The 22,856-nt window shown below is 38.0% G+C and overlaps 1 protein-coding gene across 14 annotated transcripts in view; it reads left to right on the top strand.

Moving 5' to 3' along the window:
* Positions 1-22,856, top strand: part of EZH1 (enhancer of zeste 1 polycomb repressive complex 2 subunit) — a 56,123-nt gene that overhangs the window by 22,415 nt on the left and 10,852 nt on the right. For all 14 annotated transcript variants that reach the window (XR_008916358.1, XM_056816702.1, XM_001362916.4 and 11 more), the window contains 2 exons: positions 18,373-18,553; positions 20,137-20,333. Coding sequence is in view for 13 of the 14 variants with exons in the window: in XM_056816702.1 (XP_056672680.1) it covers positions 18,373-18,553; positions 20,137-20,333 (378 nt within the window). In the remaining variant the exon portion in view is untranslated. The remainder of the gene's footprint in view (positions 1-18,372; positions 18,554-20,136; positions 20,334-22,856) is intronic.

Here is a 22,856-nt window from a genome sequence, read left to right on the forward strand (position 1 = left end):
CCCTTTGTATGATAAGGTCTTCCAGATGCTATTTGTGGATGACATTATGCTGGCTGCATCAAGCCATGGATCACTACAGTCTCTTAAAAGAGAATCAATAACCACTCAAGAGTTTGGCCTGACCAACCTATTGAGATAGACCTAACAGATGAAGAATTGGCATTGCTGAGGTTGCAACATGCATTCAGATGGACAGTCTGTAAAACTTGTCCATAAGTGTGTACATGTGTTTATATGTACATATCATATGTTTATATATACATATATGGGACAAATGGACAATAAGTTGATCCCAGAGCTAAACTTCAGGAGGAGAATAAATTGGATTACTTTTAGGAAATTGTATAACTCTTTTAATGATGCCAAGCTTCCTCCTAGAAATAAACTTATTTAAAAAATAGTATTCTTTGTGAATACAAAAGTTTTTTGAAGAATCTAAAATGCAAATCACACAGAGAGCAATGGAGAGATAGATACATGAGAGTGAGCAAGCTATAGCATAAAACCAATGAGGAACTTCAAAAATGAATAGATGTCAAAGATGTCTTATGGGGAATATGATGGATAAGAAGAGAAGATGGGCTGATTATAGGGCAACAGATCTCTAATTGACAGTTTTTAGGAGGAAAAATGAATTTTTATATAGCACTATGTGCCAGGCACTGCATTAAGCCCTTTTTTAACAAAGATTATTTCATTTGATCCTCACAACAACTCTGTGAAGTAAATGCTACTCTTCTCATTTTGCAGTTGAGGGCACTGAGGCAAATAGAGATTAAGTGACTAGCCCAGGGTTGTCCCTAGTGTTTGAGGCTTGTCTTGAATTCAAATCTTCCTGACTGCAGGCCCAGTGCTCTATTGATTGTGCCAAACAGCTCCCTTTCAATCAGAGTTCTCCATTGGTATTCCCAAATTTTTAAAAGGAAGGAAGACTTCTAAATAGAATATTGGATAGACCTCTTGTATTGATCTTATGGAGGGACATGAACAAGAATCACATAGGCTAGGTACACAAGGATAGGTTGTGATCTTCATCAGAGCAGGGAACCTCCACATTTAAAAGATCATAGATAGACCTCTTTGAATTTGATCATTGAAAATTATTTTCTTGTGTGATTCATTTACTGGTTCTTAAGGCAGTTCCAAAAGAGGAATTCCAAGAATGTTTTGAGCCATGGTGATATCATTGGAATACCAGAGTTTCCTAAACTAGCAAAGAGACCTATAAAAATGGATATTGCCAGTCATTTTTTTATTCTAGGAGTCTGTAGTGCTGCCGCTGTGAGAAAAACTGGACCTTTTTTTTTTTTTAAACCCTTACCTTCCGTCTTGGAGTCAATACTGTGGATTGGCTCCAAGGCAGAAGAGTGGTAAGAGCTAGGCAATGGGGGTCAAGTGACTTGCCCAGGGTCACACAGCTAGGAAGTGGCTGAGGCCAGATTTGAACCTAGGACTTCCCATCTCTAGGCCTGGCTCTCAATCCACTGAGCTACCCAGCTGCCCCCTACTGGACCTTTTTTAAGAAGCTGTGGGTTCAGAAGTTAAAGGAAATGTGTTACAGCTGCAAGGACAAAGAGTACTTAGGAAATTTGGATTCAAATTCCAGATTCTACACTAATAGGATGTTTGACCTTAAACAAGTCACTTAACTTCTCTTCTCCTTATTTCAGTATCAGTAACAGGATAAAAAGATTAAATGATATGATCTTCAAATTGTTTTTCATTTCTACCTAAATATGTGAAATTGCCAAAATATAAATGTTTTAGCAAAGCAGCCTCTGTGAACAGATAGACTCCCAGGCAGTGTTAACCTTCGAGTGGACTTCTCTCCTATTATTCACAACTTAGTTGTTTTACTCCACTTCTATACTTTGCTGTAAATGGCTACCAAATAGATATTTATTTGAGTTAACAAGTATTATCTTTTTAAAATGTAAATTTCTAATTGTATTGCCCATATTTGATCCTAGAGCAGAGATAAGAAAATGCATCTCCTTCCCTTCTGGGCAGAGGTGGAAGACAGTGGTTATAGAATATTTCATATGCTGTCAGATACAATTGCTACGTTGGTTGGTTTTTGTTGAACTGCTTTTTCTCTCTTATAATCTTTGGATGTATTCAAAAGTGAATATGATGTAAAAACCACAAGGTATCAATAAAAATGAGATTAAAAAAAAGTTTTTTCTAATGTAAACACCTCTAGAAGGGTATTATAGTCCAAGCTTGATTCAGTCTTGGGTTCAGGCTTGGGTTTGGAATGGAATGAAACTTGCAGACCATCCACTATCTAACAGAAAATAAATTTACTAAAGAGTAGCATAGAAAGGATACTTAGTAAGGATAGAGTTCTGAGTCAGATAGATATAGACCCCCTCATCTCTTTAAAGAAACTCATCTTGTCAGCAGAGTAATATGGGTCAGATGGGTGTGGTGACTTGCACAGTAGTAGAAACTCCACCAAGTCAGAGGGGCACTGACTCCTCACAGGCTGGCCTTTTATGGCTTTGGCATCTAGGAAACTAAGCTTTCTAGCCGTTAAGGGGAAAGAAAACTGGCCTAGTCTGTATGGCAGGGACCCTAGTAGATACCGCTCCCACCATACCTCACTTCATGGTGACAAGGTCATGTTTGCTAAAAGACATTCTGCCCTTAGGGCCAACACTAGGCAAACCTGATGTCAAGAATCCTAGAAGGTTGGAATAAGAGCTTAGTATAACAAAAGCAGAAAGGTATGGTATGGGAGATAGGAAGCAAGCAATGATGGTCTCCTGAAGAAATTAAATAATCTAGATAACCAAATATTGAGATTAAAGATCAGAAATCCAAGACTATACCTTCAGAAGCACTGTATTCTGGATCTGTCATATAGTAGATTGTTAGGGACAGTGTAAAGGAGATCTCTTCATGGAATGACAATGAGAATGAGCAATACCAGAAACATCAGAACCACAGAGAAGATAATGACATAGGGGTAGCTAGGTGGCTCAGTGGATAGATAGCCAGGCCTGGAAACAGGAGGTCCTAGGTTCAAGTATGGCCTTAGACATTTTCTGACTGTGTGACACTGAGCAAGTCACTTAACCCCAGTCTCCTAGCTCTTTCTGCTCTTCTGCCTTGTAATGATAGTATTGATTCTAAGACAGAAGGTAATAGTTTAAAAAAAGAAAGTGATACAGTTGCTGATTCTCATCATAGGTGTATATATATACATATACATATGTATATATATACAACAATATATAAGAGGTCATTACTTTCCCACTTATGGCCTGTCCTAATCCCAGCATTAATGCCAATATTTCTTTATCCCACCAAGTATCTTAGTATCTCAGTCAGGACCTTTACTTCTGGAGGGAGTGATACCAAGTCTTTGTTTCTTTATCTTTTGCTTTGAGTCTGATCATTTTTTTCTAGGGGCTGTCTAAGGAGTCTCACCTTCATCTAGGGTTATAGGATTATAACAGATCAGCTAGGAGATCCCTTTTCTTCCAAGTAAACACATTTATCCTAGTTATGAATAATGTCATTTCCCCCATGGCGTTAGAGAACAAGGTACCTCCTACCAATACTGCCCTAACCCCTTTCTGGGAAGAAATCTGAGCCATTTCCCCAGAGAGTTTGGAGCCCTTGGGAAGTGGGGAGACAAAAGACCACAAAGACCTTCACAGGATATTCCAAAAATAGAATAAGAAAGAGCCGGAGAGGATCAATCAGAACTAAAAACAGTCTATCCTTATTGGGTAAGTTATCCTGGAAGCTAGATATAAAAATCCACTGGACCAGAGAAGCCTTCTCCTTTCTAGGGTAGCATTAATTCATGGATGTGGCTTCTGGTAGGTGAGATCCCCAACTTTGGTAGATAGGGATATGATAATGAAGCTGTTTGGGCAGCACAGACTTGTCTCCCATGAAGAGTCAATTTGCCATGTGGAAGCAAGTTGAGGCCCACATATGTGGGTACTCTCCCTGGCACAAGGAGCCTTATTAAGCAAACATAGCTGCCCCCTCTTTGAGGGGGGATTATATGGTCCCTAGCCTACCATAACATGGCATCATTTTGTTTAATTCAGCAGAGGGTATATGATTTTTCATGAGTGCTGACATGTCCTACAGACAATCGGCAGAATTCTTTCCTGGTCCTGACCTCAAGTGAAAGAGTCATTGATTGTTAAATAAAAACAAAATGACCAGAGCCATGGCCACCATCTAGGAATCAGTGTAGAAGGTCTAATTTGCCCTATCCCTCAAGGCTTCTTCACACACCAGCCATGAGGCTCAGCCCACTTGGAAGGCTTTCCAGATTAATTGTCTGTGAAGTCTAATTAAATGTCTGGGCAAAAAATTGTTCTTTAGAACCCAGGTTCTCATAGGCAGATGTTCATTGGACTAGGGAAGTAATAAGGGTGTTGGGGTAGAACTAGAGGCCTAGACCTCTTACACAATTGCCACCTTTTCCTGAAGGGTGTCAGTCTCCATATTCATTTATCAATAGAGACATCCCTATCCAATTTATAAAGATACCATCTTTCATCTTCCAACTCGTAATTGATAACTGGGCCAATAGTTCTCATCCATTCAGGAACAGTTGAGACCCAGTAGCTAGTGACTAACTGCTTTTCAAAAGTATTTTTTGAAATATCAAGTGGCTGCATGTGGAGCTTTCAGCCACAGAAGCCTAACAGTTGATTGGTCTGGCTGCCTTAACTCAGTCTTTATAGTCAGATCTCTAAAGACATGAGTTTCCATGGTTCATAAGGGCCCAGGAGAAGAGACTACTGGATTTACTCAGTTCCAGTTCTGTATCCTATTTTGTACCCCTCAAAAGAGGTAGAATTTAAGTTGATTCAACAACTAGGATGCCCAGGTGAGGCATGTGATTTCTCTAGAACCCAGAGAATATAATAAGCCTATGGGCTTTTAAAAAATCAATATTTGTCAACTGCCTATTTATGTGCCAGGTTGATGAAGCAGCTATTGTTAATTTGTTTGGTCTATGTCTATAATCATCTTAAATTCTCCCCATCCATCATATCTCCCCAAACCTAACTGAGTTCCCTGAACTCTAGATTTTCTAGATTTGACATCCTGCCCTTGTCCCTCATTTGGGCCACCACTGGATTTGAGTACCTGTTGCTATTGCCTAGTCTGCCCTAGTCAATGTTACCATGAATGCTCCCAGGAAAAATGGCCTCAGCTTTTCCTGTGTCAACTTTGTCAGCTTGCTGAAATCCATATAACCAGATAATAGGTGCCTTTTGCCTTACACACCAGCCAGCAGTATGGGGGTAATAAGGAGAATTGGTATGATGAAATATTTCTGTTTCCTTTATCTTGATTGATTGATATTAAATAGGATGATTAAGGTAATCTCAAAAGCTCCCATTTGACTCTACTTAAAATAAATGGGATAGAGGTTGTCATAGCAGCCATACATGTACCAAAATCCTAGAACTCCTGAAGATTCTTTCTTCCATTGTCTGTCCTCCAAAACTTCCCATGAAGATTAGATATTCTAATAAATCTATTGGTGATTTCTTGATATGAAAGTAACCTGACTGCTGATGTCCATTAGTTCTTTATATTAAAAATAGGACACAGGTTTTAAAAGACCCTTTAGGCTTCAATGAGACTGAAGGATCCTTACTACCCTAGTACTGGATATCTTAGTAAAATTTTATTTTCATTCTCTAGAGGCTGGCAAGTGATTGACTATAATTTCTATGCTTTGAGAACTACACCCAACACCTCTTATGGAAGAGGATATTGTAATCATTTGCCTACCTAATGTTAGTGAGCACCATGCCTGCTTCCATCCCTAGAACTCCTATTTACAACAACAGATAACCAGATGGCCAATGCAGCTGGGCCAGTCTCCAGGTCACATTTCACCAATTCTGCCCTGGCCCATATATTTGGAGGGGAAAGGAAGCCCATTAGCAAAATTCAAAAGTTAGGATCTAATTGCTTCCAGTGTAGGCTGGTCATATGGTATGGGCAAGCTGCAGGGAAATGATAAAGATCTAGCCTACCAAACCTATCCCTTTTAGGAATTTTGCATCCTTCATTTTAGCTTTGTTTGGGGAACCAGCAGAGCTCATCTTTTTAGGGTCAGGTATGCATAATTCCCATCACAGCTAACTAAAAAGAGACAAAGGAAGGTCTCCATCCAGTGTTTCCAATTTAACTGGCTTTGCAAAAATGTCTTTGAGCTTTCCAAGTGATGTAACTTTGTCACAGGGAAAGGTTCCAGACTAGTTCCAGTGAATAATGTGTGCCTTAGCTATTGTTACAGTAACTCATCCAGATGGTTAAGATACTTGTAAAGACAGTATAAGGCCAATCCAAAGGCTTTCATACTACCAGGCCAGATTCCTAGTTCTCATCTCTCCTTCCATTCCCATTCTTTCATTATAGCCTTGATTTTAGTAGTATTCAGTACATTTTCTAGAGTGACCTCAGTGTCAGAGATCATACTTATCCACAACCTGTTGGTCTTTTCCCTGTACTAGAGTTATCTTTGTTCCTTATGCTGTTATTAAGGCTATCAGCTACTTTTATTTTTTTTAAACCTCCCTTTTTAGAATAAGTACTGTGTATTAGTTCCAAGACAGAAGAGCAGTAAGGGCTAGGCAGTGGAGGTTAAGCGACTTGTCCAGGGTCACACAGCTAGGAAGAGTCTGAGGCCAGATTTGACCCCAGGACTTTCCATCTCTAGGCCTGACTATCCACTGAGCTTTCCTAGCTGCCCCCTCAGCAGCTAATTCTTGATGCCTTCATATGTCTCTAATTGCTCAAACACATATGAACCATTTGCTTTGATTTTTTTGTTAATGATCCAGCTTTCTTAGAACTTTTAAGAATAAGTATAGAAATGCTTTTCTTGTCACCTCTTGTGCTTATCTTTTTGGGTCAGTGGGGGGGGGGGTTCATTTCTGGCCCATTGAGAAGTCTCACCCAAGGTCACAATAGAGTGGCAGGCTCTTTTTTGAAGGCCATCCCATCAACCAAGGCCCTACTTCCCATTACCTTTTCCCCACTTGAAACAAAAGCTCATTACAATCCAGCCCTGCAAATTAACACCAAATATTGGTGTTGGTATCAGTTTGATCCTTCAGTTCAGGTTTGGAATTGGAATGAAATGAGACACTGGTAGACCATCTAACACTTTAAAAAAATTGTGCAGCACCAATATGGAAAGACTATAGCACTGCAATAGGGAGATATAGCTCACCTCATCTCTATAAAGAAACTCATCTTAGCTGAGTTTGTTCAGTCAGGTGGATATAGTGACTCACACAGCAGTGGGTCATCCACCAAGTCTGAGAGGCACTGATTCCTCATGGGCTGGCCTTTTTATGCCCTTAGCAGGTGTAAACTCGGATAGAAATGGAATCTATGGTGGCAGCTAGTCTGTATGTAAGAATCCCTGTGGATTACATATTGACTTAGTTTTAGAATGCAATATCCATGTTTTATTTTGTTAATTATTTTCCAATTACAGTTTAATGTGGTCAATAATGCTAGCAGCATGTTCAACACCTCTGCCCAAGGTGACCAGGAAGCCAAGTTAAACACTCAAGCTAAAGTCCCCTAAAACCATTAGAAATTTTTTATTTTTTAAATTTAATTAATTAGTTAATCAATTAAGAATATTTTTCCATGGTTACATGATTCATATTCTTTCCCTCCTCTTCTCCCTCCCTCTTCCCATAGACAACGAGTAATTCAACTGGGTTTTACATGTATTGTTCTTTGATCAAGATCTATTTCCATATTATTAATATTTGCAATTCAGAGATCATTTAGAGTCTACATCCCAGTCATATCCCCATCGAACTATGCAATCAAGGAAATGTTTTTCTTCTGCGTTTCTACTCCCACATTTCTTTCTCTGGATGTAGATAGTGTTCTTTCTCATAAGTCCCTCAGAATTGTCCTGGATCATTGCATTGCCGCTAGTAGAAAAGTCCATTACATTCGATTGTACCACAGTGTATCAGTGTCTGTGTATAACATTCTCCTGGTTCTGCTCCTTTCACTCTGCATCAATTCCTGGAGGTCATTCCAGTCTCCATGGAATTTCTCCACTTTGAGAACAATTGTGGTATCTGTTGGTAATGGAATATTATTGTGCTCAAAGCACAATTCCATCACCAACAGATACCACAATTTGTTCAGCCATTCCCCAATTGAAAGGCATCCCCTCATTTTTTCCAATTTTTTGCCACCACAAAGAGTGCAGCTATAAATATTTTTGTATAAGTCTTTTTCCTTATTTTCTCTTTGGGGTACAGACCCAGCAGTGGTATGGCTGGATCAAAAGGCAGACAGTCATTCATTTTATTTTATTTAAAAAATTTTTAAACATTATTTCATTTGGTCATTTTCATACATTATACATTGGAAACAGAGATCATTTTCTTTTCCTCCCCCCGCCTCCCGCCACCTCTCCCCTAGCCGACACGCGATTCTACTGGGTATCACATGTGTCCTTTTTCCAAACCCATTTCCTTGTTGTTGGTATTTGCATTAGGGTGCTCATTTAGCATCTCTCCTCAATCATATACCCTCAACCCCTGTAGTCAAGCAGTTGCCTTTCCTCGGTGTTTTTACTCCCACAGCTTGTCCTCTGCTTAAGAATAGTGTTTTTTCTAATAGATCCCTGCAGATTGTTCAGGGTCATTGCATTGACCCTAATGGAGAAGTCCATTATGTTCGATTGTACCACAGTGTCTCAGTCTCTGTGTACAATGTTTTCCTGGTTCTGCTCCTTTCACTCTGCATCACTTCCTGGAGGTTGTTTCAATCTCCATGAAATTCCTCAGTTTTATTATTCCTTTTAGCACAATAGTATTCCATCACCAACATATACCACAATTTGTTCAGCCATTTCCCAATTGAAGGGCATCCCCTCATTTTCCAATTTTTGGCCACCACAAAGAGCGCAGCTATCAATATTCTTGTACAAGTCTTTTTCCTTATTATCTCTGGAGTACAAACCCAGCAGTGCTATGGATCAAAGGGCAGACAGTCTTTTATCACCCTTTGGGCATAGTTCCAAATTGCCCTCCAGAATGGTTGGATCAATTCACAACTCCACCAGCAATGAATTAGTGTCCCTACTTTGCCACATCCCCTCCAGCATTCATTACTTTCCTTTGCTGTCATGTTGGCCAATCTGCTAGGTGTGAGGTGATACCTCAGAGTTGTTTTGATTTGCATCTCTCTGATTATAAGAGATTTAGAATACTTTTTCATGTGGCTTATTAATAGTTTTGATTTCTTTGGCCGAAAACTGCCTATTCATGTCCCTTGCCCATTTTTCAATTGGAGAATGGCTTGATTTTTTGTACAACTGGTTTAGCTCTTTATAAATTTGAGTAATTAGACTTTTGTCAGAGGTTTTTGTTATGAAGATTGTTTCCCAATTTGTTGCTTCCCTTCTAATTTTAGTTGCATTGGTTTTGTTTGTACAAAACCTTTTTAATTCGATGTAGTCAAAATTATTTGTTTTACATTTTGTGACTCTTTCTAAGTGTTGCTTGGTTTTAAAATCTTTCCCTTCCCAAAGGTCTGACATGTATACTATTCTGTGTTCACCTAATTTACTTATAGTTTCCTTCTTTATATTCAAATCATTCACCCATTCTGAGTTTATCTTGGTGTAGGATGTGAGGTTTTGATCCAAATCTAATCTCTCCCACATTGTCTTCCAATTATCCCAGCAGTTTTTATGAAATAGTGGATTTTTGTCCCCAAAGCTGGGGTCTTTGGATTTTTCATAGACTGTCTTGATGAGGTCATTTACGCCAAGTCTATTCCACTGATCCTCCTTTCTGTCTCTTAGCCAGTACCAAATTGTTTTGATGACCACTGCTTTGTAATATAGTTTGAGATCTAGTACTGCAAGGCCACCTTCCTTTGTATTTTTTTTTCATTATTTCCCTGGATATCCTTGATCCTTTGTTCTTCCAAATGAATTTTGTTATGGTTTTCTCTAATTCAGTAAAAAAGTTTTTTGGAAGTTCAATGGGTATGGCACTAAATAGATAAGTTTGGGTAGGATGGTCATTTTTATTATGTTAGCTCGTCCCACCCATGAGCAATCAATGTTTTTCCAATTGTTTAGATCTAGTTTTAATTGTGTGGAGAGTGTTTTGTAGTTGTATTCATATAGTTCCTGTGTTTGTCTTGGCAGATAGATTCCTAAGTATTTTATATTGCCTTGGGTGATTTTAAGTGGAATTTCTCTTTCTAATTCTTACTGCTCAACTGGGTTGGAGATATATAGAAATGCTGCGAGTTGATTTTGTATCCTGCAACTTTGCTAAAGATGTTGATTATTTTGACTAACTTTTTAGTTGATTCTCTAGGATTCTTTAAGTAAATCATCATATCATCCGCAAAGAGTGACAGCTTGGTCTCCTCATTGCCAGTTTTAATACCTTTGATTTCTTTTTCTTCTCTTATTGCTACTGCTAGTGTTTCTAGTACAATATTAAATAATAAAGGTGATAATGGGCATCCTTGTTTTACTCCTGATCTTATTGGGAAGGCTTCAAGTTTATCCCCATTGCAGATGATGTTTGCTGATGGTTTTAGATATATACTGTTTATTATTTTTAGGAAAGGCCCTTCTATTCCTATACTTTCTAGTGTTTTCAATAGGAATGGGTGTTGTATCTTATCAAAGGCTTTTTCTGCATATATTGAGATAATCATGTGATTTTTGTCAATTTGCTTGTTAATATGGTCAATTATGTGGATAGTTTTCCCAATATTGAACCATTCTTTGCATTCCTGGTATGAACCCTACCTGATCATAGTGGATAACCCTTGTGATGACTTGCTGGAGTCTTTCTGCTAGTATCCTATTTAAGATTTTTGCATCTGTATTCATTAGGGAGATTGGCCTATAGTTTTCTTTCTCTGTTTTTAACCTGCCTGGCTTTGGGATCAGTACCATGTTTGTGTCGCAAAAAGAATTTGGTAGAACCCCTTCTTGGCTTATTCTGTTAAATAGTTTGTATAATATTGGGATTAGTTGTTCTTTGAATGTTTGATAGAATTCATTTGTGAATCCATCTGGACCTGGGGATTTTTTCTTAGGGAGTTCTTTGATGGCTTGTTCAATTTCTTTTTCTGATATGGGGTTGTTTAGGTAATTTATTTCTTCTTTTAGTCTAGGCAATTTATATTTTTGTAAGTATTCATCCATATCACCTAGATTGCCATATTTGTTGCCATATAATTGGGCATAGTAGTTTTTAATGATTGCCTTAATTTCCTCTTCATTAGAGGCGAGATCTCCCTTTTCATCTTGGATACTGTCAATTTGGTTTTCTTCTTTCCTTTTTTTTTAATTAGACTGACTAGTACTCTGTCTATTTTATTTGTTTTTTTCAAAGTACCAGCTTTTAGATTTATTTATTAAATCAATAGTTCTTTGACTTTCAATTTTATTGATTTCTCCTTTGATTTTTAGGATCTCTAATTTAGTCTTCATCTGAGGATTTTTAATTTGTTCACTTTCTAGTTTTTTAATTTGTATGCCCAATTCATTGACCTCTGCCATTTTTAATTTGTTTATATATGAACTCAAGGATATAAATTTCCCCCTGAGTACTGCTTTGGCTGCATCCCATAGGTTTTGAAAGGATGTCTCACCATTGTCATTTTCTTCAATGAAGTTATTAATTGTTTCTATGATTTGTTCTTTAACTAGCCGGTTTTGGAGAATCATATTGTTTAATTTCCAATTAATTTTTGATTTATCTCTCCATGTACCCTTACTAATTATTATTTTCATTGCATTGTGGTCTGAGAAGGTTGCATTTATTATTTCTGCCCTTTTGCACTTGTTTGCAATGTTTTTGTGCCCTAATACATGGTCAATTTTTGTGAATGTAACATTTGCTGCTGAAAAGAAGGTGTATTCCTTTTTGTCCCTATTTATTTTTCTCCACATGTCTACTAACTCTAATTTTTCTAAGATTTCATTTGCTCTCTCACCTCTTTCTTATTTATTTTTTGGTTTGATTTATCTAGTTCGGATAGGGGAAGGTTCAGATCTTCCACTAGTATAGTTTTTCTATTTCATCCTTGAACTCCTCTAGATTCTCCTTTAGAAATTTGGATGCTATGCCATTTGGTGCATATATATTGAGTACAGATATTTCCTCATTGTCTATACTGCCTTTTATCAGGATGTAATTACCTTCCCTGTCTCTTTTAACTAGATTTATTTTTACTTTGGCCATTTATTTTTACTCCCACCATGAGCTTCTTTGTGACATATAAATTTACCCCCATTTATTTCTTTTCCCATTTCTTTTAGTATTAACCCCTTTTTTTTAGCTCTGGTTGTGTGTGTGTATATATATACACACACACATGTATATGTATTTATGCATGCATATATCTATATACCTATTTATGTCTTGTCCTTTCATCCTATACAGTTTGTCACTGTTCCCTCTAAGTATAATTCTAGCTGCCCAGGTGATAGCAACAGTTTTTAAGAGTTACCAATGACCTCTTTTCTTATAGGGATACATATCATTTTAACTTATTGAGTCTCTTAAAATTTTTTTTTGTTGTTGTTTCATTTTGTTTTTCTTTTTCCCCTCTTTTTTAATTAACTTTTGATGATTCTCTTGAGTTCTGTGCTTGGACATCACATTTTCTATTCAGGTCTGGTCTTTTCTTTATGAATGCTTAGAATTCTTCTATTGTGTTGAATGACCATACTTTCCCCTGTAAGAATATAGTCAGTTTTGATGGATATTTGATTCTTGGTTATAGACCTAGTTCCCTTGCTTTCCAGAATATCATATTCCATGCCTTTTGGTCCTTCAGAGTGGATGCAGCCAGATCCTGTGTTATCCTCACTGTGTTTCTGTGGTATCTGAATGGCTTCCTCTTGGCAGCTTATAATATCTTTTCTTTGGTCTTATAGTTTTTGAATTTGGCTATAACGTTCCTGGGTGTTGCCAGTTGGAGATTAAATACAGGAGGTGATCTGTGGATTCTTTCAATCTCTATTTTCCCCTCTTGTTCTGGGATATTGGGACAGTTTTCCTGAATAATTTCCTGTAGTATTATGTCCATGCTTTTTCTTTTGTCATGGTCTTCTGGTAGACCAATGATTCTTAAATTGTCTCTTCTTGAATGATTTTCTTAATCATCTGTTTTGTGAATGAGATGCTTCATATTTTCCTCAATTTTTTCATTCTTTTCATTTTGTTTTATAGTGTCCTGCTGCCTTGTGAGGTCACTTAATTCCAGTTGTTGTATTCTGGTTCTTAAAGACTGGATTTCATCCCTTGCTTTTTGGTCATCCTTTTCCTTCTGGTTTGATTTTCTTTGAAGGTCATCTTTCATCTCCTTTGCCTTGTCTTTCATCTCCTTTTCCTCATCTTTCATCTCCTTTGCCTCATTTTCCAGCTGGTTGATTTTGGCTTTCAAGACACTATTTTCTCGTTTTAGTTCAAGTGCCTCTGTTTCCAGATGACTTATCTTAATTTTTAAGTTCTTCTCCCAATTGTCTTCAGCCTCTCTTAATTGTGTTTTGAGTTCTTCCACAGCCTGTATCCAATTCACTGGGATTTCTGATTTATCGTTTGCTGATCTCTCCCCCTCTGTTCTGTTTGTTGAGTAGAAACTGTCTATTGTAGTTTCTTTCTTCTTTTTCTGTTGTTTGCCATATTCACTCCTTTTTACTCCCCGTATTTGTCTATGCTCTTGCTCTTCTCATTTTTTTGGTTTTGGGGGCTTCTGTCAGTCTCCCCTCTTGGAGCTTTAACAGGAGATCTCTCGGTGTAGTCTCTGGTGGGGGGTTGTTGAGGTTTGAACTTCCCTGTCCTCTGGAGGCTTTTAATTGGATTAAAGTCCAGCAGTCAATGAGGATGGGTGTGGATCCTGGGCTTCCCTGGGTTCTGGAGACTTTTTGATGGGATTAAGTTCAGCTTAGTTGGGCTGAGTGTGCTCTGAATCCAAAACTTCCTGGAAGGCTGGAGCAAATATGGAGGATCTCCACAGCTCTGGCCAGGCTTTCTGGTCTATGCTCCCTCTCTAGCTCCTTCCCCGCCATCTGTGTTGGACACTCTGAACTTGGCCAGCCCTGCTCGCAAGGTATGCCCTTCAGACCAGCACCTTTGCCCACCCAGAAGTTCCCGCTGCCGCTGGAATCTCAGCACTCTGGGTGGGAGGGGGGATGGGTCCTGGGACCTTCCTTCTGTCTTCCCCTTAAACCTGAGTGTTCTTGGATTCCAGCTTTTCGGGGGTCGTACCTTTTGAATTAAGTCCAGCAGGAGGGTTCCTTGGCTCTGTCTTGTTGTTGAGTTTGATTTTCAGTCCCCTGGGAGCTTTCAGTTTGTGAATGGTTAGGAAGGGTATTCAGAGGTCTGAATTTTTGCTCCTTCTATGCCTCCAGCTTGACTCCACCCCCCCCCTCTTATTTCTCCAGACAGTCATTTAAAGCCCTTTGGGCATAGTTCCAAATTGCCTTCCAAAATGGTTGGATCAATTCATAACTCCACCAGCAATGCATTAGTGTCCCAATTTTGCCACATCCCATCCAACTTTTTTTTACTTTCCTTTTTTTATTACTATTTATTACTTTCCTTTGCTGTCATGTTGCCAATCTGCTAGGTGTGAGGTGGTACCTCAGAGTTGTTTTGATTTGCATTTCTCTAATTATAAGAGATTTAGAACACTTTTTCATGTGCTTATTGATAGTTTTGATTTCTTTTTTTTGTTTTTTAATTTTAATTAATTTAGAATATGTTTCCATGGTTACATGATTCATGTTCTTTCTCTCCCCTCCTCCCACTTCCTTCCCCTAGCCAAAGAGCAATTCCACTGGGTTTTACATGTGTCATTGATCAAGATCTATTTCTATATTATTAATATTTGCACTAGGGTGATCTTTTAGAGTCTGCATCCCTAATCATATCTCCATCGAACCATGTGATCAAGCAGTTGTTTTTCTTCTGTGTTTCTATTCCCATAGTTCTTTCTCTGTATATGTGTATAGCATTCTTTCTCATAAGTCCCTCAGAATTGTCCTGGATCATTGCATTGCTGCTAGTAGAGAAGTCCATTACATTTGATTTTGCCACAGTGTATCCGTCTCTGTGTACAATGTTGATAGTTTTGATTTCTTTATCTGAAAACTGCCTAGTCATGTCCCTTGCCCATTTATCAATTGCAGAATGGCGTGATTTTTTGTACAATTGATTTAGTTCCTTTTATATTTGAGAAATTAGACCTTTGTCAGAGGTTTTTGTTATAAATATTTTTTCCCAGTTTGTTGCTTCCCTTCTAATTTTGGGTGCATTGGTTTTGTTTGTACAAAAACTTTTTAATTTACTGTAATCAGAATTATTCCTTTTACATTTTTTGATATTCTCTATTTCGAGCTTGGTCTTAAATTATTTTATTTCCCATAGATCTGACAGGTATACTATTCTATAGTCACCTAATTTACTTATAGTTTCCTTCTTTATATTTAAGTCATTTACCCATTCTGAATTTATCTTGGTATAGGGTGTGAGATGTTGATCTAGACCTAATCTCTCCCATACTGTTTTCCAGTTTTCCCAGCCTTTTTTGTCAAACAATGGGTTCTTGTCCCAAAAGCTGGGATCTTTGGGTTCATCATATACTATCTTACTGAGGACATTTATCCCAAGTCTATTCCATCGATTCTTCCTTCTGTCTCTTAGCCAGTACCATATTGTTTTGATGACCACTGCTTTATAGTACAGTTTAAAATCTGGTACTGCTAGGTCCCCATCTTTCATATTATTTTCATTATTTCCCTTGATATTTTGATCTTTTGTTCTTCCAAATAAACTTTGTTATGATTTTTTCTAATTCACTAAAAACAAAATTTCTTGGTAGTTTAATGGGTATGGCACTAAATAAGTAAATTAGTTTGGGTAGGATTGTCATTTTTGTTATGTTAGCTCATCCTACCCATGAGTAATTAATGTTTTTCCAATGATTTATATCTAGTTTAATTGTGTGGAAAGTGTTTTGTAGTTGTGTTCATATAATTCCTGTGTTTGTCTTGGCAGATAGATTCCTAAATATTTTATATTGTCTAGGGTGATTTTAAATAGAATTTCTCTTTCTAATTCTTGCTGCTGAGATGTGTTAGAAATGTATAGAAATGCTGATGATTTATGTGGATTTATTTTGTATCCTGCAACTTTGCTAAAGATGTTGATTATTTTGACTAACTTTTTAGTTGATTCTCTAGGATTCTTTAAGTAGACCATCATATCATCCTCAAAGAGTGATAGCTTGGTCTCCTCGTTGTCTATTTTAATACCTTCAATTTCTTTTTCTTTTCTAATTGCTACTGCTAGTGTTTCTAGTACAATGTTAAATATTAGAGGTGATAATGGGCACTCTTGCTTCACTCCTGATCTTATTGGGAAGGCTTCTAACTTATCCCCATTGCAGATGATGCTTGCTGATGGTAAAACCATTAAGTTTTAAGAGCAGCTTCTCTGTCTTTTAGAAGGAAAAAATAAACTAATCTAGCATATATGCCAGGAACCTTGTAAATATTCCTCCTACTTCAAAGGGTTTAGAGGCTTTTATTCATTCCCTTAGTGTAAATTTATCTATTCAGATTCCATACTGAGGAAATGGGGACTTTTAATTGAAAAAGCAGGAAGTTAAAGTACTTTGAAGCATAAATTATTTTATGGTACTTGCCTACCTTCATCCCATCAAAGTAAGAGATACTTGAATTGGGAGATCTAGGAAAGCATGAAGACACTAGGGGCCAAGGGAATGGAGCAACAGAAGAGTTGGACATAAAAGGAAAAAGCACCATACCTATTTCAAAAATGTGCTTAGGGTTGGCTGTGTGTCAAAAACAAAAAAGAAAATTCTTCCTTTTTCCTTTATGAACCTGATTCCAGAACCCCAAACTCAGAATATTTCTATTAATAACAATTCAGATTAAATAGAATTTTGTTGACTAGAAACCAGAGGCTATGCTATTTTAAATATTGCTTCTATGGAAAAATGCCTTTTTGTGTCCAAACATCTGACTTACAGTTGAGTTTTTGAAATATAATACAATTATAAATTGAGTGCTGCCTAAATTTATATGGCTAGCCAATGGACTGTTTAAAAAATTCTATTCTAGGGTAGTTTAGGTGGCTTAGAACCAGTCCTGGAGTTCGGAGGGCCTGGGTTCAAGTCTGGCCTCAGATATGTAACAGTAGTGTGACCCTGAGCAAGTCACTTAACACCACTTACCTAACCCTTACTACTCTTCTGCCTTGGAACTGATATTTAGTATCAATTCTTTTTTTTTATTCAAAGATATTTTATTTTCCCAATTACATGTAATAATAATTTTCAATATATGTTTTCCAAAATTGTAAGACTAAATGCCTCTCTCTCTCCCTTCTTTCCCCCTACTTGGAGATGGTAAGCAATTTGATCAGGGCCATACATGTTTTATCATGCAAAACAATCTTATATTGATCATTGTCATAAGAGCACACTCATACAAAACCAAAACCCCAAAACAAAACTGCAAGTACACTGATGTGAGAGATAATATGCTTTGATCTACATCTGTCTGACTCTAACAACAGTCCTTTCTCTGGAGGTAGAAAACCCTTCAGAAATGTCCCAGATCATTGTATTGCTGAGAGTAGCTATCTTTCACAGTAAATCATCTGACAGTACTGCTGTTATTGTAAACAATGTTCTCCCGGTTCTGCTTATTTTGCTCTGCATTAATTCATGTAGCTCTTTGCAGCTTTTTCTGAAATTATCTTGCTTATCATTCCTTACAGCACAGTAGTTTTCCATGACCAACATACACCACAATTTGTTCAGCAATTTACCAATTGACATCCTCTCAATTTCCAATTATTTGCCTACTTTGTATCAATTCTAAGATAGAAGCTAAGGGTTAAAAAGAAATCCTACTCCAATATCACAGTATGGAGGTGACCATAGGTTCTCCAAACCTTTGCTGATGAGTACAAGAATACAAGCTCTGGCAGATTATACCAAACAGTGGCTTTTAATGTAGACCTGCTTACAAACTGCTCTCTGTCTAGAGGCCCACAATTAATTTAGAAAGATTTGTCTCTAGAGGTTTGACCTCTAGGAAATGATTTCCTTTTAGCCACAATGGTCCATGAGGCAAACAAATTGTTATATTTATTTAAAAGCAATATTATTACTTTATAGTCATTCTTGTGTACTTACATCAGATAAAATGGCACTAGAGGTTCACTTAAACTTGGAATTGAGGTGAATGATTGCATGTATTAGCAGTAAGATCTCATGAATGGGTCTTGTTTCAAATCTGCACTGTTTTCATGACAGGAAGGAGCAAAGGAATATGCCATGCTTCACAATCCACGCTCAAAATGCTCTGGGCGTCGAAGACGTCGACACCAAGTGGTCAATGCTTCTTCCACCAACACTTCCACCTCTGCTGTGGCTGAGACAAAAGAGGGAGACAGTGACAGGGACACAGGAAATGACTGGGCTTCCAGCTCTTCAGGTATAATTGTGGATTTTTAATATACCTTTTAAAATATTATTAGTATTATTATCATTCTTCCCATCTTATATTCTGGAGTGTTAGGTAGAAATGGGGCAAATGACCATCCAAATATTCTTCTTTTTTTTTTTTTAATCTTGCTTTCTGTCTTAGAACTGATTACTAAGTATTGGTTCCAAGGCAGAAGATTAGTAAGAGAGAGGCAGTGAGGGTAAAGTGACCTGCCCAGACACACAGGAAGTGTCTAAAATGTGTCTGAGACCAGATTTTAACTAAGGTCTGCCCATCTCCAGGCTTGGATCTCTATCTACTGAACTACCTAGCTGTCCCTTTACTATTCGTTTACATCTAGTATTTGGCAGACTAATGTCCAGGCATAAAACAATTACTTTTATAGGGGACTAAAAGTACCAGTAGGTTCCTGCCCCCCACCACCTGAAGTTTTGCTTTCTGAGATTTCACTCTCCTGAAGTTTTAGTTACTGAGATCAACCTCAAATTCCAAGACAAAGAGGAAGGAGGGAATGGGCTAGGACATGGTTCAAAGACACATGGAGGCTGGGGACAAACCCAAGAGTGTACAGATGGAAGACAGATGTGTGGACCAAGGCCTGGGTGGGCAGAGTAGGACAGAAGTCTCCTCTCCTTATACCAGGGATCTGAGGAAGTCTGAACACTGTTTGGGGTTGGGAGTAGAGGAGGCCACTTAGCACTGAGCTGCGCTGCAGGAATAGGGGGAGAGAGAGCACAGGACTATACAGTGAAGTTAACTTAGGGTTAAAAGTTAAAGTGAGAAATTTCCATGTAGAGTTCATTATTATCTGAGGTTTCCGTCATCTATGGTAGGTCTTAGAACATATCCCTTGTGGATATGGGGGCCCCACTGTATTGGGATGTCAGCTCATCTTCTGAAGGCTCACTGAAAGCATCTTTGGCACAAGTCCAGGAGGAAGCAGATTGATAGACATGATATATACTTCATCTGATTCCCATATGGTTTTGATTTGCTTAGCTAGGTGTCCATATTTTGAGAGCTTTCCATTCCATATAGTTTAGAAAAGTGTTCAGCATGGCAAAATCTGATAAAATACTTATCTGTATTGGCCAGTGTTATAGAAATCCAAGCAGCTGTGGACAGTGGCTTGTTTTTGCTGCTGTTGCTGCAGGTCTAGTTCAGGTTATTTATTGAATTCTCAAGGATATTTCATAGTTTGTATTTGCAGCATGTGGCTTGGTTATGTTATTATTGCCACTGATAGCACCGTTATATGAATCTGTAAGGTTTATAAAGCACTTTATTCACAACAACCCGATGATATGAGTAAACATACAAAGACTAAGTGGCCCCTTGCTATACAGCCTGCCCAGAAAATCCCTGGATATTCTCACATATATTAACTAATTTGGGGAAAATAGTCACTCTTTTGGAGATTTGCCTTTAAGTGTTGGTATAGATGGAGAACACTCTTGTTCCTCACTACCCTGTCTCCTTGGCAAGACTGTAATGTTACTGAGGTTGTAGAGTGTTGCCAGGAACTTTCCTTTTTGCTAGCCCTTTTCTCCATCTCTCTCTTCTTGTTCTAGAGGCCAACTCTCGGTGTCAGACACCTACCAAACAAAAGGCCAGCCCTGCCCCGCCTCAGCTCTGTGTAGTGGAAGCACCCCTAGAACCTGTGGAATGGACTGGAGCTGAGGAGTCCCTCTTCAGAGTGTTCCATGGGACCTATTTCAACAACTTCTGTTCAATAGCCAGGCTCCTGGGGACTAAAACGTGCAAGCAGGTACTGTCTGAAAATGGAATAGAGCAGCAGTAAGTGTAAGTAGGTATCCAAAGAAAAATTTCTCCAGATACTAATTTTTCTCAAATCCAAATTCATGGGAGTCTTTATATATAGAATTATAGTATCATATAATCCTAAGAGTTTGAAAGGACCTTAAAGATCATCTAATCCAGCCTGTTCTTGAATGGGAATCCCCTCTACCACATCTCCAGTAGTAGTCATCTGGCCTTTATTTGAAAACCTCCACTCTTGGGAAACTTAATTCCTCTTGAGGTAGCCCATTCTGGCAATTAGGCAGTCTGCTCACAGTGCTCTCCATGTATCAGTCCTGTTTTCACTTGAAGGTTTCTTTTTTTTTTTAAGGGCTTTTTTTCCCCAAGGGGTATAGGAATTGCTAAGGAGGCACAAAGATCCTTATCAGAAAGTTTTTCCTTAAATTGAAGAAATCTGTTTCTCTATAACTTCTTGGACTCATCACCCATTTTTAGCTGGATGATATATACTCTTATTATTCTATTGCTGCTATTTGTTCCTCCATTGAAACTCATGCAGTCATCTTCATTGTGTTTCTCCTGTAGCCCCATTAATAGATTTTTTCATGTGAGTATATCTTCTTGATATTCAATTTATTTCATTGTATTAAGATTCTTAATTCACTTTTATATATTCCCTTTGGAACTCTTCTCTCTTTTTAAGAGATATTTTATTTTCCCAATCATATGTACTAACAATTTTCAACTTATATTTTCCACAATTATAAGATCTAAATTGTCTCCCTCCCTCTTTTCCCTCCTCCCTCCCAGAGAGGGTAAGCAATTTGATCAGGTTATACATATATTATCATGTAAAACATATTTCCATTTTGGTCATTGTTGTAAGAGAATACTCATATAAGACCAAAACCCACCTGCTCATGGCTAATCTTATGTTCAAAAATCCCGCTCCACCACAGTCTCCAGCAGGAAACAGAGAGCAAGATCAGGAACCCCACCAAATTTATTCCCCTGTCTACATCTGCATATAATGACAGGGAGTCAGTGAGCTCCTGGGAAATGTAGTTCAAATGCACAAGAATTCCAATTACACAGCAGTGGATGGCATTCTTTGTCAGAGATCCTTCAGAATTGTCCTGGATCATTGTATTGCTCAGAATAGCTAGGTCATTCATAGTTGATCATACAATACTTCTGTTACCGTATACAATGTTCTCCCATTTTCACTCTTCATTAGTTCATGTAGGTCTTCCCAGCTTTTTCTGAAATCTTCTTGTTCATCATTTTTTATAGCACAATAATATCCCATCACCGTAATATACCACAGTTTGTTCAACCATTCTCCAGTTGATGGACATCTCAATTTCCAGTTCTTTACCACCATGAAAAGGGCTGCTATAAATATTTTGGTACAAGTAGATCCTTTCCCCCCTTTTTTTCCAATCTTATTGGGATACAGATCTAGTAGTGGTATTTCAGGATCAAAGGGTATGCACAGTTTTATAACCCTTTAGTCATAGGAACTCTTGTGTCTTCAACCAAGGCTATGAAAAATATTCCTGTTCTTCCTTATTGACTCATAAAATTTTTTAGGCCTTTCCACTATTTTTTATTTCATCTACTTTCTCTGGTATGTGGGCAATTTTCCATCTCCCTGTCTATTTAGTTTAAATACTTCTTGATTGGATCCAGCATTCTCTAGGAAAATCTATTTTATCAGCCCTCATTAGATACATTCTAAGCCTGACTATGAACCCATCGTTTCTGTATCTTTAGTCCTAGTCTAGAAATTTTAATCTCTTTCCTCCATCACCCATCTTCATTTTTTTTTAATCCTTACCTTCTGTCTTAAAATCAATACTCAAAGGCAGTTCCAAGGCAGAAGAGGGTTAAGGGCTAGGCAATAGGGATTAAGTCACTTGCCCAGAGTCACACAGCTAAGAAGTGTCTGAGTTCAGATCTGAACCCAGCACCTCCTGTCTCTAAACCTGGCCACCTAGATGCCCTCATCTAGGTGCCATATTCTAACCTAGCTATTCACTTCTCATATAGGTCTTTCTTTTCTCAAGCATTCAGTCAGAAACAGAAACATTGAAGAAAACCCCATCTCTTCCCTGAAATATAATCTTTAGAGATGCTTTCTGGGTTTCTTCTGGCAGTATCTGTTGCCTCTATATGAATGATTGTTAGATTTGATGAGTCTTAGGAGGTTCTCTTTCACATCCTAGATAAATGCCTCAGGAAGACATGCTTTGGGGACAAAGTTCAGTGCAATGAAAAGTTCACTAACTCTGGAGCCAGAGGATTGGAGTTCAAATCCTGCCTCTGTGTGACCTTGGGGAAAATTCCTTGACTCTTACCCACCCCCACCCCCTTTCCCCAACACACACACACACACACACACACACACACACACACACACACACACACTTCTATTTTCATTAGACTGTGAACTCCTCTAGGGTGGAGATGGCCTTTTGCCTTTCTTCATATTCCCAAGTCTTGCACAGTTAGTAGCACATTAGGCACT

The sequence above is a fragment of the Monodelphis domestica genome, chromosome 2, assembly GCF_027887165.1.
Source record: "Monodelphis domestica isolate mMonDom1 chromosome 2, mMonDom1.pri, whole genome shotgun sequence".
NCBI classification, from domain to species: Eukaryota; Metazoa; Chordata; class Mammalia; order Didelphimorphia; family Didelphidae; genus Monodelphis; species Monodelphis domestica.